The 20,831-nt window shown below is 39.4% G+C and overlaps 2 protein-coding genes across 2 annotated transcripts; both read left to right on the top strand.

Annotated features, from left to right (window-relative positions):
* Nucleotides 1-1,923: 1,923 nt before the first annotated feature.
* Nucleotides 1,924-3,491, top strand: LOC143577995 (transcription termination factor MTERF4, chloroplastic-like). The gene has a single exon (XM_077061687.1). The coding sequence runs from the start codon at nucleotides 1,939-1,941 to the stop codon at nucleotides 3,460-3,462; it is 1,524 nt and encodes a 507-aa protein (XP_076917802.1). The 5' UTR covers nucleotides 1,924-1,938; the 3' UTR covers nucleotides 3,463-3,491.
* A 4,799-nt stretch (nucleotides 3,492-8,290) lies between these two features.
* Nucleotides 8,291-12,365, top strand: LOC143577994 (conserved oligomeric Golgi complex subunit 4-like). Its single transcript, XM_077061686.1, has 3 exons — nucleotides 8,291-8,947; nucleotides 9,716-10,633; nucleotides 11,660-12,365. The coding sequence occupies exons 1-3, from the start codon at nucleotides 8,291-8,293 to the stop codon at nucleotides 12,287-12,289; spliced, it is 2,205 nt and encodes a 734-aa protein (XP_076917801.1). The 3' UTR covers nucleotides 12,290-12,365.
* The last annotated feature ends 8,466 nt before the right edge of the window (nucleotides 12,366-20,831 follow it).

The following is a 20,831-nucleotide window of genomic DNA, read 5'->3' as shown; positions in this document are numbered from 1 at the left end:
TTTTGGTTTAAGCCAAAACCAACCTATGGACACTCCTAATGCATTTGGTGGATGTAGCTTTCATATTTCAAGAATGTTCTTGGTATCTTTCTGAATCGTTGTTATTTCATATTCAAGTATTTAGGGGTCGAACCACCAATCGATTATCCAACATCACACCTGCCCACCAGGTCCAAATCAACCATCCACCAACACAAAAGCCTTCCACCACCATTGCCGTCTTTATTTCGAGTTATTCATATGTTTACTTGGATAGTAAATTTGATTATTATGCAAGCAATTTTAATTTTCAAATTTGACTACACATAAAATTTTAGATTTTTCTTATAAATCAGGCTTTGTGTAATAGTTTAGAAAATAAATAATCAAATTTCTTTCAATAGTTTTCTCTATTATAGATTTATTTCTATCTGGCTCATCATTAGCTTTTTTAAGTCGAAGACCACAACATGTCAACATGTAAATCATCATTGGTTTTAGAAAAAGCAAACCTAGACATGAGGCGTTGGCGCAAAGGCTCATGCTTCAGGCTAAATACGATGAGTTTTGTCTAAGAACTGCTGGTTTAGGCGTGGTTCACAAAAATGCGCCCTAAGGCACACACTTTTTTTACATGGTGAATTTTTTCCCTATTGAAGTCGTATGCAATATACAGCTTTTTAGGTTTCATACTTAGCCACTTAATTTTAGGTTGTATATATGAGATTTTCCCTTGTATATTATATACAGTTTTTTAGGTTGCATACTTAGCCAGTTAGGTAACTTAATTATTAAATAACATATAAAGCTTGTTTATACCTATTTGGGTATGATACGCTAAAGATACATACAGATAGGGGTGCTCATCGGATTAGTTTTTTGGGTTTCGGGTTTTTCGGGTCAGGTTCTTCGGGTTTCAAAGTTTTAAATCTAGACATAAATCCCAACCCAAATCTCTCACATTTTCTTCGGGTTCGCGTAATTCGGGTATAAGTTTTTTCGGGTTAGGTTAATCGGGTTTTGAGTATCATAGGAAAAAAAACTACATTACTAAATTTATATGTAGCATATTCTTCTATACTGGTAATGCAAAAACCAATAACAAAAACAAAAATAAACAGATAAAACACCTTGAAAAGAGGAAAATATAACAAAGTTCTACCATAATAAACAAAATCAACGTAATCGTCTCAGTATGCCATGATTAGTTATAGTTTTTTTAGTTGTAAATTGAAACATTAATAAATAATAAACAATTGATTCATAATAGGTGGAATGAGAACAATCGATTTGGAGTAAATTCTAATAACGTCAGCGGTTAAGGCTTATCCTAAAATACCTAAAAATACACATGGTTTTAAAGCTAAAAGTTTATTCGGGTTGACCCAAAACCTAGAATTCCGACCCAAGAACCAACCCGAATTACTTCGGTTCGGGTTCGGGCTAGCCTTTTCTCGGGTTCAAGTTTCTTAGGTCAGGTTAGTTTGGTTTCGAATACAGGTTTTCTCGGGTTGAATTTCGAGTTTCGGGTAAAAATGATCGGAAAATTATTGAGTCATATTACGTCTCGTGTTTGAAAAGCGGAACATTTTTACACTTTGCACCTGATCGTTTATGTATACTTTTTGCTTTCTAGAACCAATTATTAACTTATTCCTATGTTCATTGAAAAAAATCATATCGTAACTTATGTGTTTAAAGAATTCTACTTTAATAAAAATAAAAAAGAAAAATAATTATAGTTTTCTTCCCAATGTAGTCACAAACACAATCTCCGATTCTCTTTACAGAGCCCTCTTCTTCTTCTTCTTCTTCATTAGCGGCCATTGACGGAAGTGAATCCTCTTCACACCGGTAATCCTCTTCTCACATCTCTAATTACACCAATTACACACTCTAATTCTAATTCAATCACCCCCAAATCTCTAATTGCAAGCCCTAATTTCATTTTCATTCAAAATGATCTTTCTTTGTAGAAGAAAACACCCAATTAGATCTTTTATCATAAACCCACTTCAGTTTTTATCCAATCAATCCAAAGGTGTAAACTTTATTCCTTTTCATCCCCTTAAACCCTATCAAAACCCCCAATTTAGCCTTCTTAGGGTTTTATCAGTTAAACCCTATTCCACTTCAAAATTCCCAGAATATGAAATGCCAACGGTCACTTGGGGCGTCGTCCACGGCCGAAAAGAAAAGCTCGTTTCGCGGGTAATCATTTCCGATTACTTGAAATCCATAGGCATTATTCCGGATGAGTTAGAGGAGGTTGAGTTACCGTCGACTATCGATGTGATGCGTGAGCGCGTAGAGTTTTTGCAGAAAATCGGGTTGACGATTGACGATATTAATGAGTACCCGTTAATGCTCGGGTGCAGTGTGAGGAAGAATATTATTCCGGTATTGGGATACTTGGAAAAGGTTGGAATTCAACGGTCGAAAATGGGTGAGTTTGTGAAAAAGTATCCGCAAGTGCTTCATGCTAGTGTGGTCGTTGAGCTCGTGCCGGTTATTAGGTTCCTTCGCGGGTTAGATGTTGAGAGACAAGATATTGGATATGTGTTAATGAAGTATCCCGAGTTGTTAGGGTTTAAGTTGGAAGGAACGATGAGTACTTCGGTTGCGTATTTGGTTAGCATTGGTGTTAACCCGAGAGATATCGGGCCCATGGTTACACAATATCCGTACTTTTTGGGGATGCGTGTTGGGACGATGATAAAACCGTTGGTTGAGTATTTAGTTTCGTTAGGTTTACCAAAAAAGGTGTTGGCTAGAATGTTTGAAAAACGCGCGTATGTTATTGGTTTTGATCTTGAAGATTTGGTCAAACCGAATGTTAACTGTTTAGTTAGTTTTGGTGTGCGAAAGGAAGTGTTAGGTTCGGTTATCTCTCAATATCCACAAATGCTAGGGCTTCCGTTGAAAGCCAAGTTATCGACACAACAATATTTTTTTAACTTGAAGTTAAAGATTGACCCCGAAGGGTTCGCGCGTGTGATCGAAAGAATGCCTCAAGTGGTTTCTCTTGGTCAAAATGTGATAATGAAGCCCATTGACTTTCTTGTTGCACGAGGTTTGTCGGGTGAAGATGTTGCTAAGATGGTAGTTAAGTGCCCGCAGTTACTTGCTTTGCAAGTTAGTTTGATGAAAAATAGTTTTTATTTTTTCAAAAGCGAAATGGGAAGACCATTGAAGGAATTGGTTGAGTTTCCTGAGTATTTTACTTACGGGCTTGAATCAAGAATTAAACCGCGGTATCAAAGATTGCAGCACAAGGGGATTAGATGCTCTTTATCTTGGTTTCTTAATTGTAGTGATCAAAGATTTGAAGAAAGATTGTATGCGGAGTATGTTGAAAGTGAGGTTGACGGGCCGAGGTTTGTTATGGGCGGGAAATTGGATTTACTAGGTGGTCAAATGGTGTCGGATGATGAAGATGAAAGTGATGATGAAATACTTTATAGGCGTACGGTTTCGCTTTAGTTGTATGTGCATTTTTGATATACCAATGTCTTGAGATTCGGTTAGTTTTTATTTAAAGTTGTCAATTTTGATATGCGATTTGTTCGTTCCGTTGCTTATGGATACATGGATGTGATTTTTGTGCAATGATGCGAACTTAAAATAATATGCAGGTTTGATGGTAGTTGTAAACTTGCATCTGACACAAATTTTGTTGTGAACTAATTTATTTTACATTTTTAAGATCATCGATGATATTAATACCCAGACCTGATAATACATTGTTAACTCCGTTGAACTGAACATAACCTACTTTCGACTTGCACGTTAGCAATCTCAAACCATATACTTATTTACTTACATGTCATTGCATTATACATATTCCGTTTATTTATATTGTTACAGATTATTAACTTGACTGTCATAGAGCGTTCCTCATGCTTCGGCCTCGGTCCTCTCTAACGAATTATCTATGTTTTGTAGCTTGGATATAGTCGATACCCATCGAATTCGCGCCAATTCACGAAAGCAACGCATTATGTTACCAAACATAAAACAACCCCGGGCGCGCCGGGTAACAACATAGTTTCAATTCTAAACTTATACTATGCTTATCTCCAGACTTGATACCAATATAATAATCCCCCCTGTGGCTACCATATCTTCTCTTCTCCAACTCCTATTATTATTTCCGATCTCCACTTCCCGGTGGCGTAACCACCATCACCACCACCAAACTACCAACACCAACAACCCATCAAATTCGGGTCACCCGAATCCCTGACTCTCGTCCAAACCCTGACCGACGTGAGCACATGAGCCGCCTCCTCCACGAATGCATTGCCTACCAACGCAACCTCGACCTCCAACTCGAAAACATCCTCATTGTATTGGTATACTGGTATGAACTATTAATGAAAATTTTGTACACTTGATCCGACTTTCTAGCAGACTAAACATGAAGAAACGTCGGGTCATAAATTAATTAGAAAATGTCAACAAACTATGAACAATCAGTCAAAGTCAAACGCTATATTGATCATTCAAAGGACTAAACAGCTACCTCAACTTTCAAGTTACACATGGTACAATAACCGACCATAATTATGCATTTACATATGAAATAACAACAATCAGAACGCGCCATCAAAGCGATGCATGAAGTTTTTGTGGCGTTTTGGAGAGAATCGTGGCAAGCATTGACATGTGGCGTAAGGCGATGTTCAATACCTCATAAGAACAACCTGGCCTAACTATATTCTTCACCTGCAAATAACAACATATAAAATAAGTTTAATCTGTCAGGAATTAAATTACATGATGGTTCATGTTTATACCATATCAAGTTTATCGGTGACCTCCATTATCTTCTCCATGTAGTCCTCGTTTGTTAGACCCTGTAAACGTCCCGCTTGGTTTATGTCATTTGCTGATAGATCCTTCTGCTCTATGCTTATTATGCTGTTTACAAACATATATTCCAATAAGTTAAATAGCAGCCGTAAATCATTACTCATGTTTATGGAGCTCAAAATAAAAAGTGAAAACTGTCATTTTAAACCTGAGTGCTTGATGTCGATGATCGCTGATAATGCAGGTGTCTGAGTCATCATATAATGAAACTGAAGCACCAACCAATGATTCCTCATCTGCCCACTTAAGATGAACAAACTGGAAATTTGACACATTTCATAACTTAATTGATCTTGGCAAGTGGTGCTAATGAGCCGAGCCGAGACGAGCCTGAGCTCAAGTAGGTTTGGGCTAGGCTCTATTTATAAAGCTCGAGCTCGGCTTGTTTATTATTTATAAATTAAATTATATATTTATAATTATTTTAATATAATTTTCTAATTATCTAATTAGTATAAACACAAAGTTTAGTGCCGCAGGTTTTCTTGACAAATCTTTTTTGTTATATAGTATAAGCTTCGGAGATTTAGCACAATTGTAGTTGTGGTAGAGTGGTTAAGTTGTACATCGGAGGTTGAAATGTTGTGAATCGATCAGTTCCCGAGTTCGAGCCCTTAACTAGGCCAGAGGTTTTTGTCTCTGCTGCGGAGAACATGCAGCACCTGATCGACGCACTTCACGTTAACCGCCGCTACTCAATATATGCACTTCGAAACGCTATACAATACGAACCATCAATCACGAAGCTTCTATTAGGCTGGGAAGGTACACACAAGCGGCTCCAATTCAGAAAGATGGCATCCCTCTATATCAGTTTAACTTCCTGCCATAGGAGCTGCTGAACACCCTAATAACAACTAAGACCTCTTAACAGGTACCGAACAACTTTGATTAAACTCGAATTTGTCTCACTCTTAAACCGAAACCAAATTTGTTAATTGGTTTAAATTTCACCTGCATCTAATAACTAAACAAATTCACTACTGTTGCTGTCGGGTGTATAATTATGTTTTTGTACTGTGTATCAGTTATCATCATTATCATCAGGCAGCAACCCTAATTTTAAATAATTGAACATGCTCTATAAAAATCACTTATTTGATGTCCTAAAAAAATGAAAGAACTTAACATGCCTCAATTCTGGTCATGAAGGATACTGACCTATGATCTGGCCCGTTTGACCATCTTGTGTCAACATCACAAAAAATAGCCCGACATGATCCGTTCTTGGAAATGTAGCACCATAAATTATTAAAAAAGAATACACTTTTAAACCATAAATATCCGTGATGCAATATACAAAAACAAAGCTACAATTCTACAACTTAGTTTGATCGTTTTATAACATATAACAGAAAAGAACTGGTCGCTATTAGAATAGAATTAACATCTGTGATGTCAATAATTTGATGTTATTAGAAAAGAGTCATTGTAGGATAATCTTGATGGTTCGGGTTCGTTTACGGGTCATGGATTCGGGCCAAAATTAGTTAGCGGGTCATAAACTGGTTAGCAGGTCAAAAGAAACGGGCTGCAAAAATTGAAGGCAACCATGGGTTTTAAACAATGCATGATTTGTTTATGTTATTTAATTAAGTATTATATTCTACAGCAGTCATCAGTTTCCGGGGAGCCTCGCAACATCTGAACGATAACCCAACCAAAAGCTGCAGTTTTGTCCACAAAAATCTTTTGTCAACATCAAGTCATCAACAGCGGATGACCACTAACAGCAACACAGATACAGAACATGAAGACTGTCTTATGCAACAACGCATCTTACTAATCTATATGTTGGGAAAACTTATGTAAAACCGTACAGTACACTGTTGCTCCACCTCTACTTTGTTGCTTGTAAAACCCTACTTAATCGTCTGTATCTTAACTAGCCCGGCGCAACGTGCCGGGTAATCAACTAGTTATATATAACAATAATATATAATAATAATGATTAAATAAATATACACTAAATACTTTAAATAAAATTTACAAAAATAATAGGCTCGTTTAGGCCCGTGAGCCGGCTCGATCTCGATAAGCAGGCTCAGGCTCATTTATTTTTAAGCTCGAGCTCGATCGATTCGAGCTTTTGGCGAGTCGATTTCAAGTAGCTCACGAGTGGCTTGGCTCGTTTATGCCCCTACTAATTCTTGGCAAATGGAACATGTAAAATAGATCTTTAGTTTCAAGAAAACTTAATGTTGATTCTGTTTTTAAATTCTGAAAAGATAATCCCCAAATCCCTTTTTTGTTTCATAAATGCTATTAATTAGGTCAAACCCATTTCTTGTTTCTTGAAATTAACACCAATAAGTCAATAACTCAACAAGTGAGCTAATTATCAAACTTTGGTATGAATTCAAACCTCAATAATCGAAGTTTATTATCAGACATATTAACAAACAGTTGGTGGGCGAACAGTGAATTGAACAGTTGAAGAAAGTTTACAGTTATGATACCGGAGTTTGCATCGTCTACTTGGAGATATAACTCGAATCTTAGCTTGTTTCAGTAGTATCTAATCTAACCCTTTGTGAATCTTCTTGTCCCCTTTTGGTTCATCAAATCAAACGGAATATTCGTATTATGGTCCGTACGAATTTTGAGCAAAAATTTACAACTTTTGTTTTAACTACATTTTTACTTTTTACCACTGTTTTTTTCTTCTTTTTTTAAATACTAAAAAAAAAAAAAGGACAAGCAAGTCACAAGAGCCCCAAACATATGAGGAAAGAAATATAGATTGAACGAACCGAACAAAGTCAAATAAGAAGGTAGTAGTTTTGTTGTCGCTCACCAACTTGTTTGCCGATACTAGTTTGTTCCACAAAATCTAGTCATTTTAAGCTCCCCAAATTAACCAACAAGTAACTAACGAGATCGCCTGATCCCATTCTTATTACTCTTATGTTTACATGGGTATTCCAATATATCCTTGACCGAATCAAAATATGACAGAGCCAGACCGAACCATCCCATCCCTGATTCTGACCACTTTAGTAACGTAGGATGAGAGCTTATTTTTTCATTTTTTTTCTTACCGGCATTTCTTGATCGTTAGAGAGTGTTTAGTCTCGAATCACTTCTAACGATATTTACAGTTGACGTGTTGTAACTCGGATATACGCTTGGTCGGCTTGGATCAGTTTATAAATGCTAGATGCTGACTAACCAGACAATATACTACTCGTTGTAGCAAATGTATATAATTTCGTTAACAAAAAGATAATTCCGTTAGTTCCTTATAATAATAATAATAATAATAATAATAATAATAATAATAATAATTTAAAATTAAGCTACAAACTTTCAGATCTCCACCTCCACCACCACCACCACCACCCTCAAAAGGCTGTCTCTGCCGCTACCCCCAACCGATTACTACCAAAATTACCATTTCACCCTTCCGATCTCCACTTCCACCACCACCACCACCATGACGTCATCACCGCCAGCACCAGCAGACGACCAACACCCAGAACCCATCAAATTCGGGTCACCCGAATCCCTAACCCTGGTCCAAACCCTGACGGACGTGAGCACCATGAGCCGCCTCCTCCACGAATGCATTGCCTACCAACGCAACCTCGACCTCCAACTCGAAAACATCCTCCTTCTCCGACCAGATCTCGACAGGCACCTCTCCTCCCTCCAGAAATCCTCCGACGTCCTCGACCTCGTCCAATCCGAATCCCATCTCATGCTCTCCAACGTCAATTCCACCTGCCTCCTCGCCGACCAGGTCTCCGGCAAGGTCCGGGAACTCGATCTCGCCCAGTCCAGAGTCCACGAGACCTTGAACCGCATCGATGCCATTGTCGAGCGGTCCGATTGTATCTCGGGTGTGCAGAAGGCGCTGGAGAGTGAGGATTTTGAGTCGGCTGCGGACTGTGTGCAGAGGTTTCTGCAGATTGATGCCAAGTATAAGGATTCGGGGTCTGATCAGCGGGAGATGCTGTTTGCGGCCAAGAGGCAGCTGGAAGCGATCGTTAGGAGGCGGTTGGCGGCTGCCGTGGATCAGCGGGATCATGGGGCGGTTATAAGGTTTATTCGGATTTACTCGCCGCTGGGTCTGGAGGAAGAAGGATTGCAGGTGAGGTTATTCGGTTAATTCATTTCGTTTAAATGGATGCGTAAATGCATAGAATTAAGGTTTAATTACATGAAATGGAGATGTAAATATATGAAAATACGAATGGTTTGGTTAATTTGGTTGATCAAGGGTACAAAAAGTAACCAAAAACCGATTTTTGGTTAATGTGGTTTCATTTAGTTTCAATTTGGTTTCGTCGTTTTCAGGTCGGTAAATCGAGGGTACAAAAACTAAACGATAACCGATTTGTGGTTAACTTGGTTTTCGGTTCAGTTCGGGCAAATGGATGCGTATATACATGAAATGGAGATATAAATATATGAAAATGCGAACGGTTCAGTTTCGGTTAGTTTGGTTAATCAAGGGTACAAAAAATAACCGAAAACCGATTTTTGGTTAATTTGGTTTTCTGTTAATTTCACTTCGGTTTCGTCGGTTATTGGTTTGGTGAATCGAGGGTCCAAAAAATAACCGATAATCGATTCGTGGTTAATTTGGTTTTCAGTTGATTTTTCGGTTTTCGGTTCTGTTCGGTCAAATGGATGCATATATAAATACATTAAATTAAGGTCTAAATACATGAAATGAATATATAAATACATGAAATGGAGATATATATATATATATGAAAATACGAATGGTACGGTTTGGTTAATTTGGTTAATCATGAGTACAAAAAATAACCGATTTGTGGTTAATTTGGTTTTCGGTTTTGTGTTTCCAATTTGGTTTGGTTAACGGTTTGATTATTGTTCACCCTGTTTGCAGGCATATGTTAGTTATTTAAAGAAGGTGATATCTGTTAGGTCCAAGCTTGAATTCGAGCAGTTAGTGGAGTTTATGGAACAGAATCAGAGTCAGGTTAATTTTGTTGCGTGTTTGACCAATTTATTCAAAGATATCGTGTTAGCAATTGAAGAGAATGAGGAGATTTTGAAAAGTTTATGCGGAGAAGACGGAATTGTGTATGCAATTTGTGAGCTTCAAGAGGAGTGTGATTCTCGAGGCTCGTTGATATTGAAAAAGTATATGGAGTTTAGGAAATTGTCGAAACTGACGTCGGAAATCAATTCTTACAAGAATGATTTGCTTTCTTCCGGTGAAGAAGAAGGACCGGACCCTCGGGAAATCGAGTTGTTTCTTGAAGAAATATTGTCACTTACGCAGTTAGGTGAGGATTATACCGGTTACATGGTTTCGAAGATTAAGGGGCTGAGTCATGTTGACCCGGAGTTGACTCCCCGAGCCACTAAAGCTTTCAGAAGTGGTAATTTCAGCAAAGTTATTCAAGATATTACTAGTTATTATGTGATCTTGGAGGGATTCTTCATGGTTGAAAATGTCAGGAAGGCGATAAAGATTGATGAGCATGTGATGGACAGCCTTACAACGTCCATGGTTGATGATGTGTTTTATGTGTTACAGAGTTGTTGTCGCAGGTCGATATCGACATCCAATATTAATTCGGTCATTGCAGCGTTGAGCAGTGCTGTAAGTTTGCTTGGTGGTGAGTATAACGATGCTTTGCAGCAGAAAATGAGGGAGCCGAATCTTGCGGGAAAGCTGTTTTTGGGTGGCGTTGTGCAGAAAACAGGCGTTGATATTGCTACTGCTTTGAATAATATGGATGTTAGTAGTGAGTATGCACTTAAACTGAGACATGAAATTGAAGAACAGTGTGTTGAGGTTAGTACTTTCATCCATTATTATTTTGTGTTTTATATAATATTGTTTAAGAAATTTAGGCCTTCATTCATTATTAGAATACCCTTTCAGTTACTGAAAATAGTTAAAAGATTAGCTAATGAATCTTTCATTTGTCTGTTAGTTAAAGTTGACATGTTGCAATCCAATGTTGAATTATAGGCCTGTAAACGAAACGAGTGTTCATTGAACTGTTCGGTGGGAAAGTCGTTTATGTTTGCTTATATAATAAATGAACGAGCATGAATTAAAAAATTTGTGCATTTAGTTAAACAAACCAACATGACCACATGTCTCGTTCGTTCATTTACTTTGTTCATTCAAGTTCGTGCGTTTACGCTCATTTTGTTCGTTACTTTACGTTTGTTTAAGTTCGTTAATATATTCATTTAAACTTTTTAGGCCCATTACAATTTAGCATAGTTTTAATAACTTTTTAGGCCTAACACACTCACTTTTACTTTTTATTGGTTTTACGTTCATGAATCGTTCGTTTATACTGTTAATGAACAAACATAAATTGACGCGAAGACGTGCATTTTTTTAGCGAACAAACACGAACAACCTTTAGTTTATTTGTTCGTGTTTGATCGTTTGTTTGGTTAAAGTTTAACGGTTGAACATAAACATGTGCTTTTTGTGTTCGTTTGGTTCGTTTACAGGCCCATTGAATCATCATGAGGTTTACTCATGTTCATTTGTTTATGTTCATGAACCGTTCGTTTAATACTTTAATGAACGAACAAGAACAAAAACTAACACGAACACGTGCATTTTCTTAAGGAACGAACACAGACAAGAAACCTGTTAGTTTATTTTTCTGTGTTCGATCGTTTGAACGGTTAAAGTTAAACGGTCAAATATAAACTTGCACCTTTTCTGTCGTTTTGTTCGTTTACTGGCCCATTCAATCATCATGATGCTTAATAACCTACTAGATGTTATTACCATGTTTAAATTACACAATTAATAATTTTTTTTAATTTCAACAAAATTACTTTTTATCAGGTATTTCCCACTCCAGCCGACAGAGAAAGAATCAAGTCATGTCTATCTGAGTTAGGAGAAATGAGCAACACGTTCAAGAAAGCGTTAGCTTCCGGGTTAGAACAACTCGTAGGAACCGTCACGCACCGAATCCGACCTGTTTTAGACAGCGTTGCAACCGTCAGCTACGAGCTTTCAGAAACCGAATACGCAGAAAACGAGGTAAACGACCCCTGGGTCCAGAGGCTTCTTCACACTGTTGAAACCAACACAGGCTGGCTCCAACCGTTAATGACCGCCAACAACTACGACTCATTTGTTCATTTGGTTATCGACTTCATTGTAAAACGGCTCGAAGTTATCATGATGCAAAAACGGTTCAGCCAGCTTGGTGGTCTGCAACTGGACCGAGACGTGAGGGCGCTGGTTAGCCATTTCTCTAGCATGACTCAACGGACCGTTAGAGATAAGTTTGCTCGGTTAACCCAAATGGCAACGATTCTAAACTTGGAGAAGGTGTCTGAGATTTTGGACTTCTGGGGTGAGAATGCGGGGCCCATGACTTGGAGACTGACTCCAGCAGAGGTGAGGCGGGTTTTAGGTATGCGGGTTGATTTCAAACCCGAGGCCATAGCTGCTCTTAAGTTGTGATTTTCGGTTTCTTAAAGAGAGATTCTATTCAATTTGTAACAAGTACATTGTTCATATGCCATTATCTATGCCTGTAGTACGTTTTACTATGATAAACCTTACTTTGGTTTATACCTTACGCGTGTGGCTGGTTCACATCTCCTTGGCTACATTTAAATGTTTTGAAACCCCGACAGATATCCATGCCGACAGCCTAAGCAGTTAGCCCGCTTTCAAAACGTTCGTTTATTAATTTTCCTGTTTCGATTAAACCAAGTCAGTAAATTGTGGCCGAAATTTAAACCGTGCACACGGATGGTTCACATGTGAAACTGCTTTTACGTATCTTTTTTTAAGTCTCATTTCATATATAAATTACTTTTATGTATTGATACATGTTCACTTTGAGCACGTCTTGAATTCCTATAAACTGTAGTAAAAAGAAACTCTAGCTCATAATATTAAGTGTGTAAGCTTTGGGTACATATGTTTGGTTTGTTGATCAAAGTACTCTTCAAAGACAAAGATGAGGTTTTAGCCAAATTTTGTGTAGTCGAAAATGACATTAATCTATTCATGAAATTATTTTTCATACTAAGTTTTTATTTTAAACACACGTGTATTCTTCATTTTTTAGAGTATGATTGTGAGTAGATAAAGAAAATTTACTGTTCATGGTTAATTTTGGAGAAACGCTGTTCATACTCTAAAATATTTTAATATTTTTTAAAGTGGTTGTGAGTGTAGGAAAGAAAAAAGATAATGATAAAGATATAAAAAGTATTATTTAATTAGAAAGGAGAGAAAATGTAGTGATTTTATTATAATTTTAGATATGGAGATAAATAATGATTGGAAATGCTCTTTACTCCACTTCGAGCATCCTAGCCTAGACGTGCACAAAAAAACCGGTTCCGGAACCTAACTGGTGGAACAGAACCGGAACCGGTTCCAGTTCCAAACCGGTTGGAACAATACCCGGTTTGGGTATTTTTGTACCCGAAAATCGTACCCGGTTCTCCTATTTGTATGTCAGTACCAGTTCCAACCCGGTTCCTACCCGGTTCTTAATTGGAACCGGTTCGGTTCGTACCCGGAAAAACCGGTTCCCACGGGTTTTTTTTGAAGGGTCAAACAAAAGTCAAACTAGCCGTTGGAACCGGTTCCAACGGTAATATAGCCGTTGGAACCGGTTTTTTAGACACCAATTAGCCGTTGGAACTAGTTCCAACGGTAATATAGCCGTTGGAACCGGTTTTTGAGACAATAGATCCGTTGGAACCGGTTCCAACGGTAATATAGCCGTTGGAACCGGTTTTTGATGCCCAAACCTATATATAACTTGTTTCCATTACTTGTTTCACCACCAAACTCAAAAACAAACTAAAATACTACTCCTTTAGCAAACCCGTTCCTTTACCCGACCATCCAACTAAATATTATTATGGCACCCATCAAAAAAACTAACAACAAGGCTAAGAAGAGTGTTTTTGTTGCCCCCGTTCCTGTTACGGAGGACCCAAGGGTTGTTACGGTAGTCAACCATAACCGCAACCAAGACATATGGAAGAATTGGGATTTGATTGTGGATGACGAAGGTTATCAAAAGGCTCGTTGCAAACTATGTGGTTCAATATTAAAGCACGATTCCAACTCTTCTTTGAGAAAGCACATCGAGAAGCCATATTGCAAGGCGTTGAAAGGGATTGGCGCGACCGATCAAATTGACTTGGGTAAAGATGGTACACTATTTCGTTACAACACGACTCAAGTTCAAAATAGAATGGCAAAGTTCGTTATTCAACGAGGTTTGCCGTTTAACCACTTTGATGACCCGGAGTTGACGTCGTTGATTCGCGAAACTCTACAACCGAGATACACACATGTAAGTCGTACTACCTTAAGACGTCATTGTATCAGGTTGTGGGAGTGTGCTAAAAAAGAGTTAATCGAGTCTTTTCATTCTTTAGAAGCCATGGTTAGTTTAACTACCGATGTTTGGTCGGCACCACACGGGTTGCCCGAATCATACATATGTGTCACCGCTCATTGGGTTGATCCGGTGACATGGCAATTGATGAAACGCACAATCGCTTTTGAAAACTTCCCATTCCCACATACCGCCGAAAAATTGTTTGAATTATTTGTAACTTGTTCAACTAATATTTAGTTTTGATTTGTTTTATTATAATTACTTTTGTTACTCACGATTAATTTTTGTTACTTTTTTAATAACGACGAACATTTTATTTATTTAAAAACTAACTATTACAAACATTATTAAAACATAAACGATACTAAACATAACAACTAAAACATAAAAAACAAAGTCCGTCGTTTTAATCCGGGAATACTTATTTTTGGGTTGTAGAGCCGGACGACTCTCCCACTTCCGTTTTTTTAGCTTCCAATCTTCTTTTCTCTCGACAATACTTATTCGTATGTTTTCGTAATGTCGAGTTGGACCCTGCTTTAAGAAACTTCGAGCAATATTTGCAACGTGCCAACTCATGTGAGTCGGTCATGAGACACAAATCGTAATGAACCCAAACATCGGGGCATCTTGTTGTTTCGATCACCATAACAACGTCATCATTGGTTGTCATTTGTTGTCGGTTTAAGGTTAATTGTGGTTTGGAGTGTGTTTTATAGTTTGGAAGTGGTTTAACAAGTAAACAAACAAACCTTGCTATTTATAGTAAGAAAATAACCTATTTATAGTTAAAAAACCGGTTCCAACGGTCAAAAACGGCTATATAGCCGTTGGAACCGGTTCCAAACGGCTCTAATATTTAAATTTCAAAAAAAACCGGTGGAACCGGTTTTTACGTAAAAACCGGTTCCGGTTCATACCCTACCCGGTTCTTAAAAGTTCGCATATCTGGGCATCGGTTCGGGTCGGGAACTGAACCGGTTCTTGATTGGAACCGGTGCCATTTTACAACCCGGTGTGAAAAAACCGGTTTGGAACCGGTTCAGGTTTTCCATTTGAACCCGATTTGTGCACCTCTATCCTAGCCCACCCTCCATCCACATCTCTATAATTACACTAAAAACATTACATTTCTCTCTCTTATTCAATTAAAAAAAATATTTTTTTATACTTTTATCATACCGTTTTTTCTCTCATCTACTTACAACCAATTCAACAAATATTAAAAAATAAATAGGAACAAACAAAGTTTTCCCAAATTTACAAAAAATCACTACCTTTTCTCTTTCCACCCTATAATTTACACTCACAACCACTCACAACCTCACCCTATAATTTACATTCCCCTCACATAATTAGGCCGGCCGGTATACACCAGTGGGCAACCCCCACTGGTCCGACGTGGATGCCAGCTCACTCGTGTGAGACCTGTGAACACCGCCCCGCCCCCTACTGGTTCACGCGTGATGTGAGGCCAATGATGACCATCAGTCGCGTCATTTAGTCCATATGACTGCTGGGAACGGTCTATTTAAAAAAATTAATTTATTTTATCTCTTTAAATAATATATATACTAACCATTTTAACCAAAAACAAACCAATTTCAACCATTCTCATCTATAAATTTTAACCAACTACAAAATTTCTACACAACTCAAAATGGACCCAAACTATAAGGCGCTCCCAGAGATAACGCAAGGTTCGGTTCAAGCTTACAACGAGTGGCTCAAGTATAACGCATACCTCCAACAGCAAGGCATTTCAAGTGAAACCCTTCAAACTGACGATGATGTTCAAGAGGTGGTGCTGGAAATCCAAACCGAACCTAAACCCGCGAAGAAGAAAACGGCGAAAAAGCGTGCCACTAATGTAACCCAACCCCAACTCGTTGAACCGTCACACCGAGAAACGGTTCTCATGTGGAACGCAACCAAAGAGGTCGCTTTAGCAAGAGCTTGGGCCAGCGAAAGCGAGAATGCGTCAAAGGGTATTATTTGTGTAACACCCCGACCAAAGGCGGATTATACATCGGGGCGCCACATATTGTTTCATTACTCGTGACACTATTGGGTGTCAATATTTAATAAATACATTCATTCGTGCACGCGCAAAGTAAACAAGATAACATAAATCATCATAAATCAATATATTATAAATCATAATATTCGAACAGCAAAAACTTGTCTTGATACATTTTAATCTAGGTCCAAAATAAAGAAAACTTCCTACGTGTCCACAAGCTCCAAAACAGCTACTGCAAACCTGAACATGTGTTAAAATAAACGTCAAACACTTGCGTGTTGGTGAGAAATCAAGTTTAATACAATACATAGATAATAATAAATCTGCGCGCAACATGTGTATGTCTGGTTTTCAACAAGGGTGTAATCTGATCGGGACCAACTCTAAGATTCATAGACTGCCAGTGCTCACAATTGAGCTCACAAACAAGAAAGACTGTGCAAGTGTAAACAAAAGAGAAAATCATAAACGATAGTTCTCCCGTGTTCATCTAATGGTACCATGAGAACTGCGGAATAGACCGACAAGACGGTTAATGATCCACACATACAAATAAACAGCCAAGTCTACGTCCTCAACACATGGGATACTGCGCGACTAAAGTTCATAAACAAGTTTAAGACTCCAAGTTTGTATGAACACATGAACATCCCAAAACATTAAAAATAAAAAGGGATTATGTACGAGATTACTCACTTGATAAACGATGCGGTGTAAGATAAAGCAAGAACCAACTTTAAACAAGCACAAGTTAACCTATAAATAAGATTATTGTTTTAATGATTTGTTTTAAGTCTTGATTATAAGTTAGCATAATTAATAAGTAAATTATTATATATAATATATATTACCGGAAAAGCAGGGCAGAACAGGGAGGAAGACGGAGGCAGAGAGGAAGACGGCAGAGAGAGCAAGGAGCAAGAGAGAACAGGAGAGATTAAGTGTTTTGTGTGTGTAGTGTTAGGAAAATATTATTATTATTTATAGAGAAACCCTAGGGAACACAATCCCTAGAAAAAGGGGAAAAGATCTCAAAAAGTAAAAGATTCCAAAAGCAAAAGATATCAAAAGATATGGTAGCAGGGAAAAGAGAAAAAGCTGACAGGGAACAGTAAAAAGCATGGGCGGATCAGATAAAGGTACTGGTCAAGCATGGAAAAAGCAGATCTCCAAAGATAATGTCAGTCACTTTTTCTGCCAACCAATGGGGTTGGTGCGCATGCTGCGCCGAAAGTAACTTTTCAGACATAAAGCAGATTAGGTCAACGGCTCAAAAGATAAGACATCACAAAAGCAAACGGCTAGATTAAACAGAAGAAAAGACTCAAGACATAGCGCGAGAAAGCTTGAGCGCGAAGGCAGACACAGAAGGTCAAGAGTGCGCGAGCGCGAAGGCAGACAGAATCAACCTTTGCGCGCCGCGGAAAGAACTACAATTCTAAGCGCGCCGCGGGAAGAACTACAATTCTAAGCGCGCCGCGGGAAGAACTTCAATTCTAAGCGCGTCGCGAGAAGAACTATATTCCTTAGCGCGTCGCGGGAAGAACTAAAGTCCTTAGCGCGCTGCGGGGACAGTTCGTCTCGCGTATCGCAGGAACAACTGGTCTTCACGCAGGCTTCCGTGTAAGGAGTCTGGCGCGTGAAGCTGCGCAGACAACCTTAGGCGGGAAGGAACAAAGGACAAGCAAAGAGTTAGAAGAAAAAGAGGGAAACAAGGCGTAAGGGCGGGACGGCGACAAGAGGGAAAAGAAGGCGGAAAGAGAGAAGAAGAGGGACGGGACGGCGGAAAGAAAGAGAGAGAAAGAGGCGGGAAGGAAAATATATTATTATTATTAAAAGTAAAATATAAGTATAAATAAATACTAAATCATAAAAGAAAGAGATCGGGTCAGAGAAACGGGTACCTGGGTCGGGTCGGATCGGGGCAGATGTTACAGTCTCCCCTACTTTAAGAAATTTCGTCCCGAAATTTATCTCGAAGTAGGTTGCGCAGAGAACAGGTGCGGGTACTTGATCTTCATCAGATCTTCCCTTTCCCATGTAAACTCGGCTCCGCGCTTGGACTCCCAGCGAACTTTCACGATAGGGATGCGACTGCGCTTGGTTTGCTTAACCTCGCGATCCATAATCTCAACTGGCTTCTCAACGAAATGCATAGATTCATCCACTTGAACTTCATCGAGTGGAATGTGAAGGTTCTCGTCAGCTAAACACTTCTTGAGGTTGGATACATGGAACGTTGGATGCACATTACTGAGCGCGGGCGGCAGGTCAAGTCTGTAGGCAACTTTTCCTACATGCGCGAGAATCTTAAATGGTCCAACATATCGAGGAGCAAGCTTACCTTTCTTCCCAAAGCGGACAACACCCTTCCAGGGCGACACTTTGAGGAGAACAAGATCACCAACTTGAAATTCGAGAGGCTTCCGCCTACGATCTGCGTAACTCTTCTGTCGACTTCTGGCAGTCAGCAGATGATCACGGATCTTGGCGATTTTATCGGTTGTCTCTTGAACAAGTTCGGGTCCTGTGATTTGAGCTTCACCCACTTCGTTCCAACAAATCGGGGAGCGGCACTTACGACCGTAAAGTGCTTCAAATGGGGCCATACCGATACTGGAATGATAGCTGTTATTATAAGAGAACTCGATCAAAGGCAGGTGCGAATCCCAATTACCTCCAAAATCAAGAACACTAGATCGGAGCATATCCTCAAGAGTTTGAATAGTTCGCTCAGACTGACCGTCAGTCTGAGGATGATATGCCGTACTTATGTCCAAGCGAGTTCCTAACGCAGATTGGAGAGATTTCCAAAAGCGGGATATAAAACGGCCATCGCGATCGGATATGATGCTCAAAGGAGTACCATGGCGGCAGACAATTTCCTTGACATAAAGCTGCGCGAGATGCTCAACACGGTAGTTTTCACGAATGGGCAGAAAGTGAGCAGACTTAGTCAAACGATCCACTATTACCCAAATGCTATCATGTTTGCTTGCTGTCAAAGGTAACTTGGTAATGAAGTCCATCGCTACACATTCCCATTTCCACGTAGGAATTTCTGGTTGTTCGAGCAAACCAGATGGGCGTTGGTGTTCAGCTTTTACCTTAGAACAGGTCAGGCATTTAGCTACGAACACAGCAATATCCTTTTCATACCGGGCCACCAATAAGTAATGCGCAAATCCTTGTACATCTTATCAGCGCCGGGATGAATAGAATACCGAGATTTGTGCGCTTCACTCAGGATATCAGCGCGAAGATTATCATCAAAGGGAATCCAGATGCGATTAAGATAGCAGAGAATTCCACTCAGATTGGGCACAAAATGTGCTTCCGCGCCACACGCTAACTCGGCGCGAAGGTTACCATTACTGATGGATGCGCGCTGCGCGTCACGAATACGCGATTCAAGGTTGCTTTGGATCGGCGCAAAGTGAAGCTTCGTGCGCGGCAAAATACAGTTAAGCTGGCAGGGTTTTCGGCTGAGCGCATCGGCTACCACATTAGCCTTACCAGGATGATACCGGATCTCACAATCGTAATCGCTGATGAGTTCGTTCCATCGGCGTTGCCTCATGTTGAGTTCCTTTTGATCAAAGATATGCTGAAGGCTTTTATGGTCAGTGTAAATGATACACTTAGTACCATAAAGGTAGTGTCTCCAGATCTTCAAGGCAAAAACAACTGCACCAAGTTCGAGATCGTGAGTTGTATAATTCTTTTCATGAACCTTGAGTTGCCTTGATGCGTAAGCGATAACCTTGCCTCGTTGCATAAGAACACAACCGAGACCTTGGTTGGATGCATCGCAATACACGACAAAATCTTCATTACCCTCAGGTAGCGCAAGAACAGGAGCTTCACACAACAAACGCTTGAGCGTTAGAAAGGCTTCTTCTTGCTTCGAGCCCCAAATATACGGTTTGCCTTTGTGCGTTAAAGCTGTTAAAGGCAATGCGATCTTTGAGAAGTTCGAAATGAATCGCCGGTAATAACCAGCTAAGCCCAGAAAGGAGCGGATCTCAGAAGGAGTGGTCGGCGTAATCCAGTTCTTGATTGCTTCAATCTTGGATGGGTCGACATGAATACCCATCTTGTTTACAACATGACCAAGAAACTGTACTTCATCAGACCAGAATTCACACTTGGAAAGCTTAGCAAAGAGCTGCTCGGCTCTAAGCTTTTGCAATACCAATCGGAGATGTTGCTCATGCTCGGCCTTGGTCTTAGAATAAATCAGAACGTCATCGATAAACACAATCACGAATTTATCCAAGAAAGGCCTACACACCCGATTCATTAGATCCATGAAAACGGCGGGTGCGTTGGTTAAACCGAAGGACATGACCAAGAATTCAAAATGGCCATAACGAGTTCGGAAAGCAGTCTTGGGAACATCTTCATCGCGGATGCGCAACTGGTGATAGCCAGAGCGGAGATCAATCTTCGAGAAACAAGAGGCACCTTGGAGTTGATCAAAGAGGTCGTCAATACGCGGTAAGGGATACCGGTTCTTAATGGTGAGTTTGTTCAACTCGCGGTAATCAATACACATGCGAAACGATCCATCTTTCTTTTTAACGAACAACACCGGAGCACCCCAG

The sequence above is a fragment of the Bidens hawaiensis genome, unplaced genomic scaffold, assembly GCF_021521415.1.
Source record: "Bidens hawaiensis isolate Kalapana, Puna unplaced genomic scaffold, B.hawaiensis_p1.1 tig00028991_1, whole genome shotgun sequence".
NCBI lineage: Eukaryota > Viridiplantae > Streptophyta > Magnoliopsida > Asterales > Asteraceae > Bidens > Bidens hawaiensis.
The sequence above is the reverse complement of the archived record's forward strand: the minus strand, read 5'-3'. Positions and strand labels throughout refer to the sequence as shown.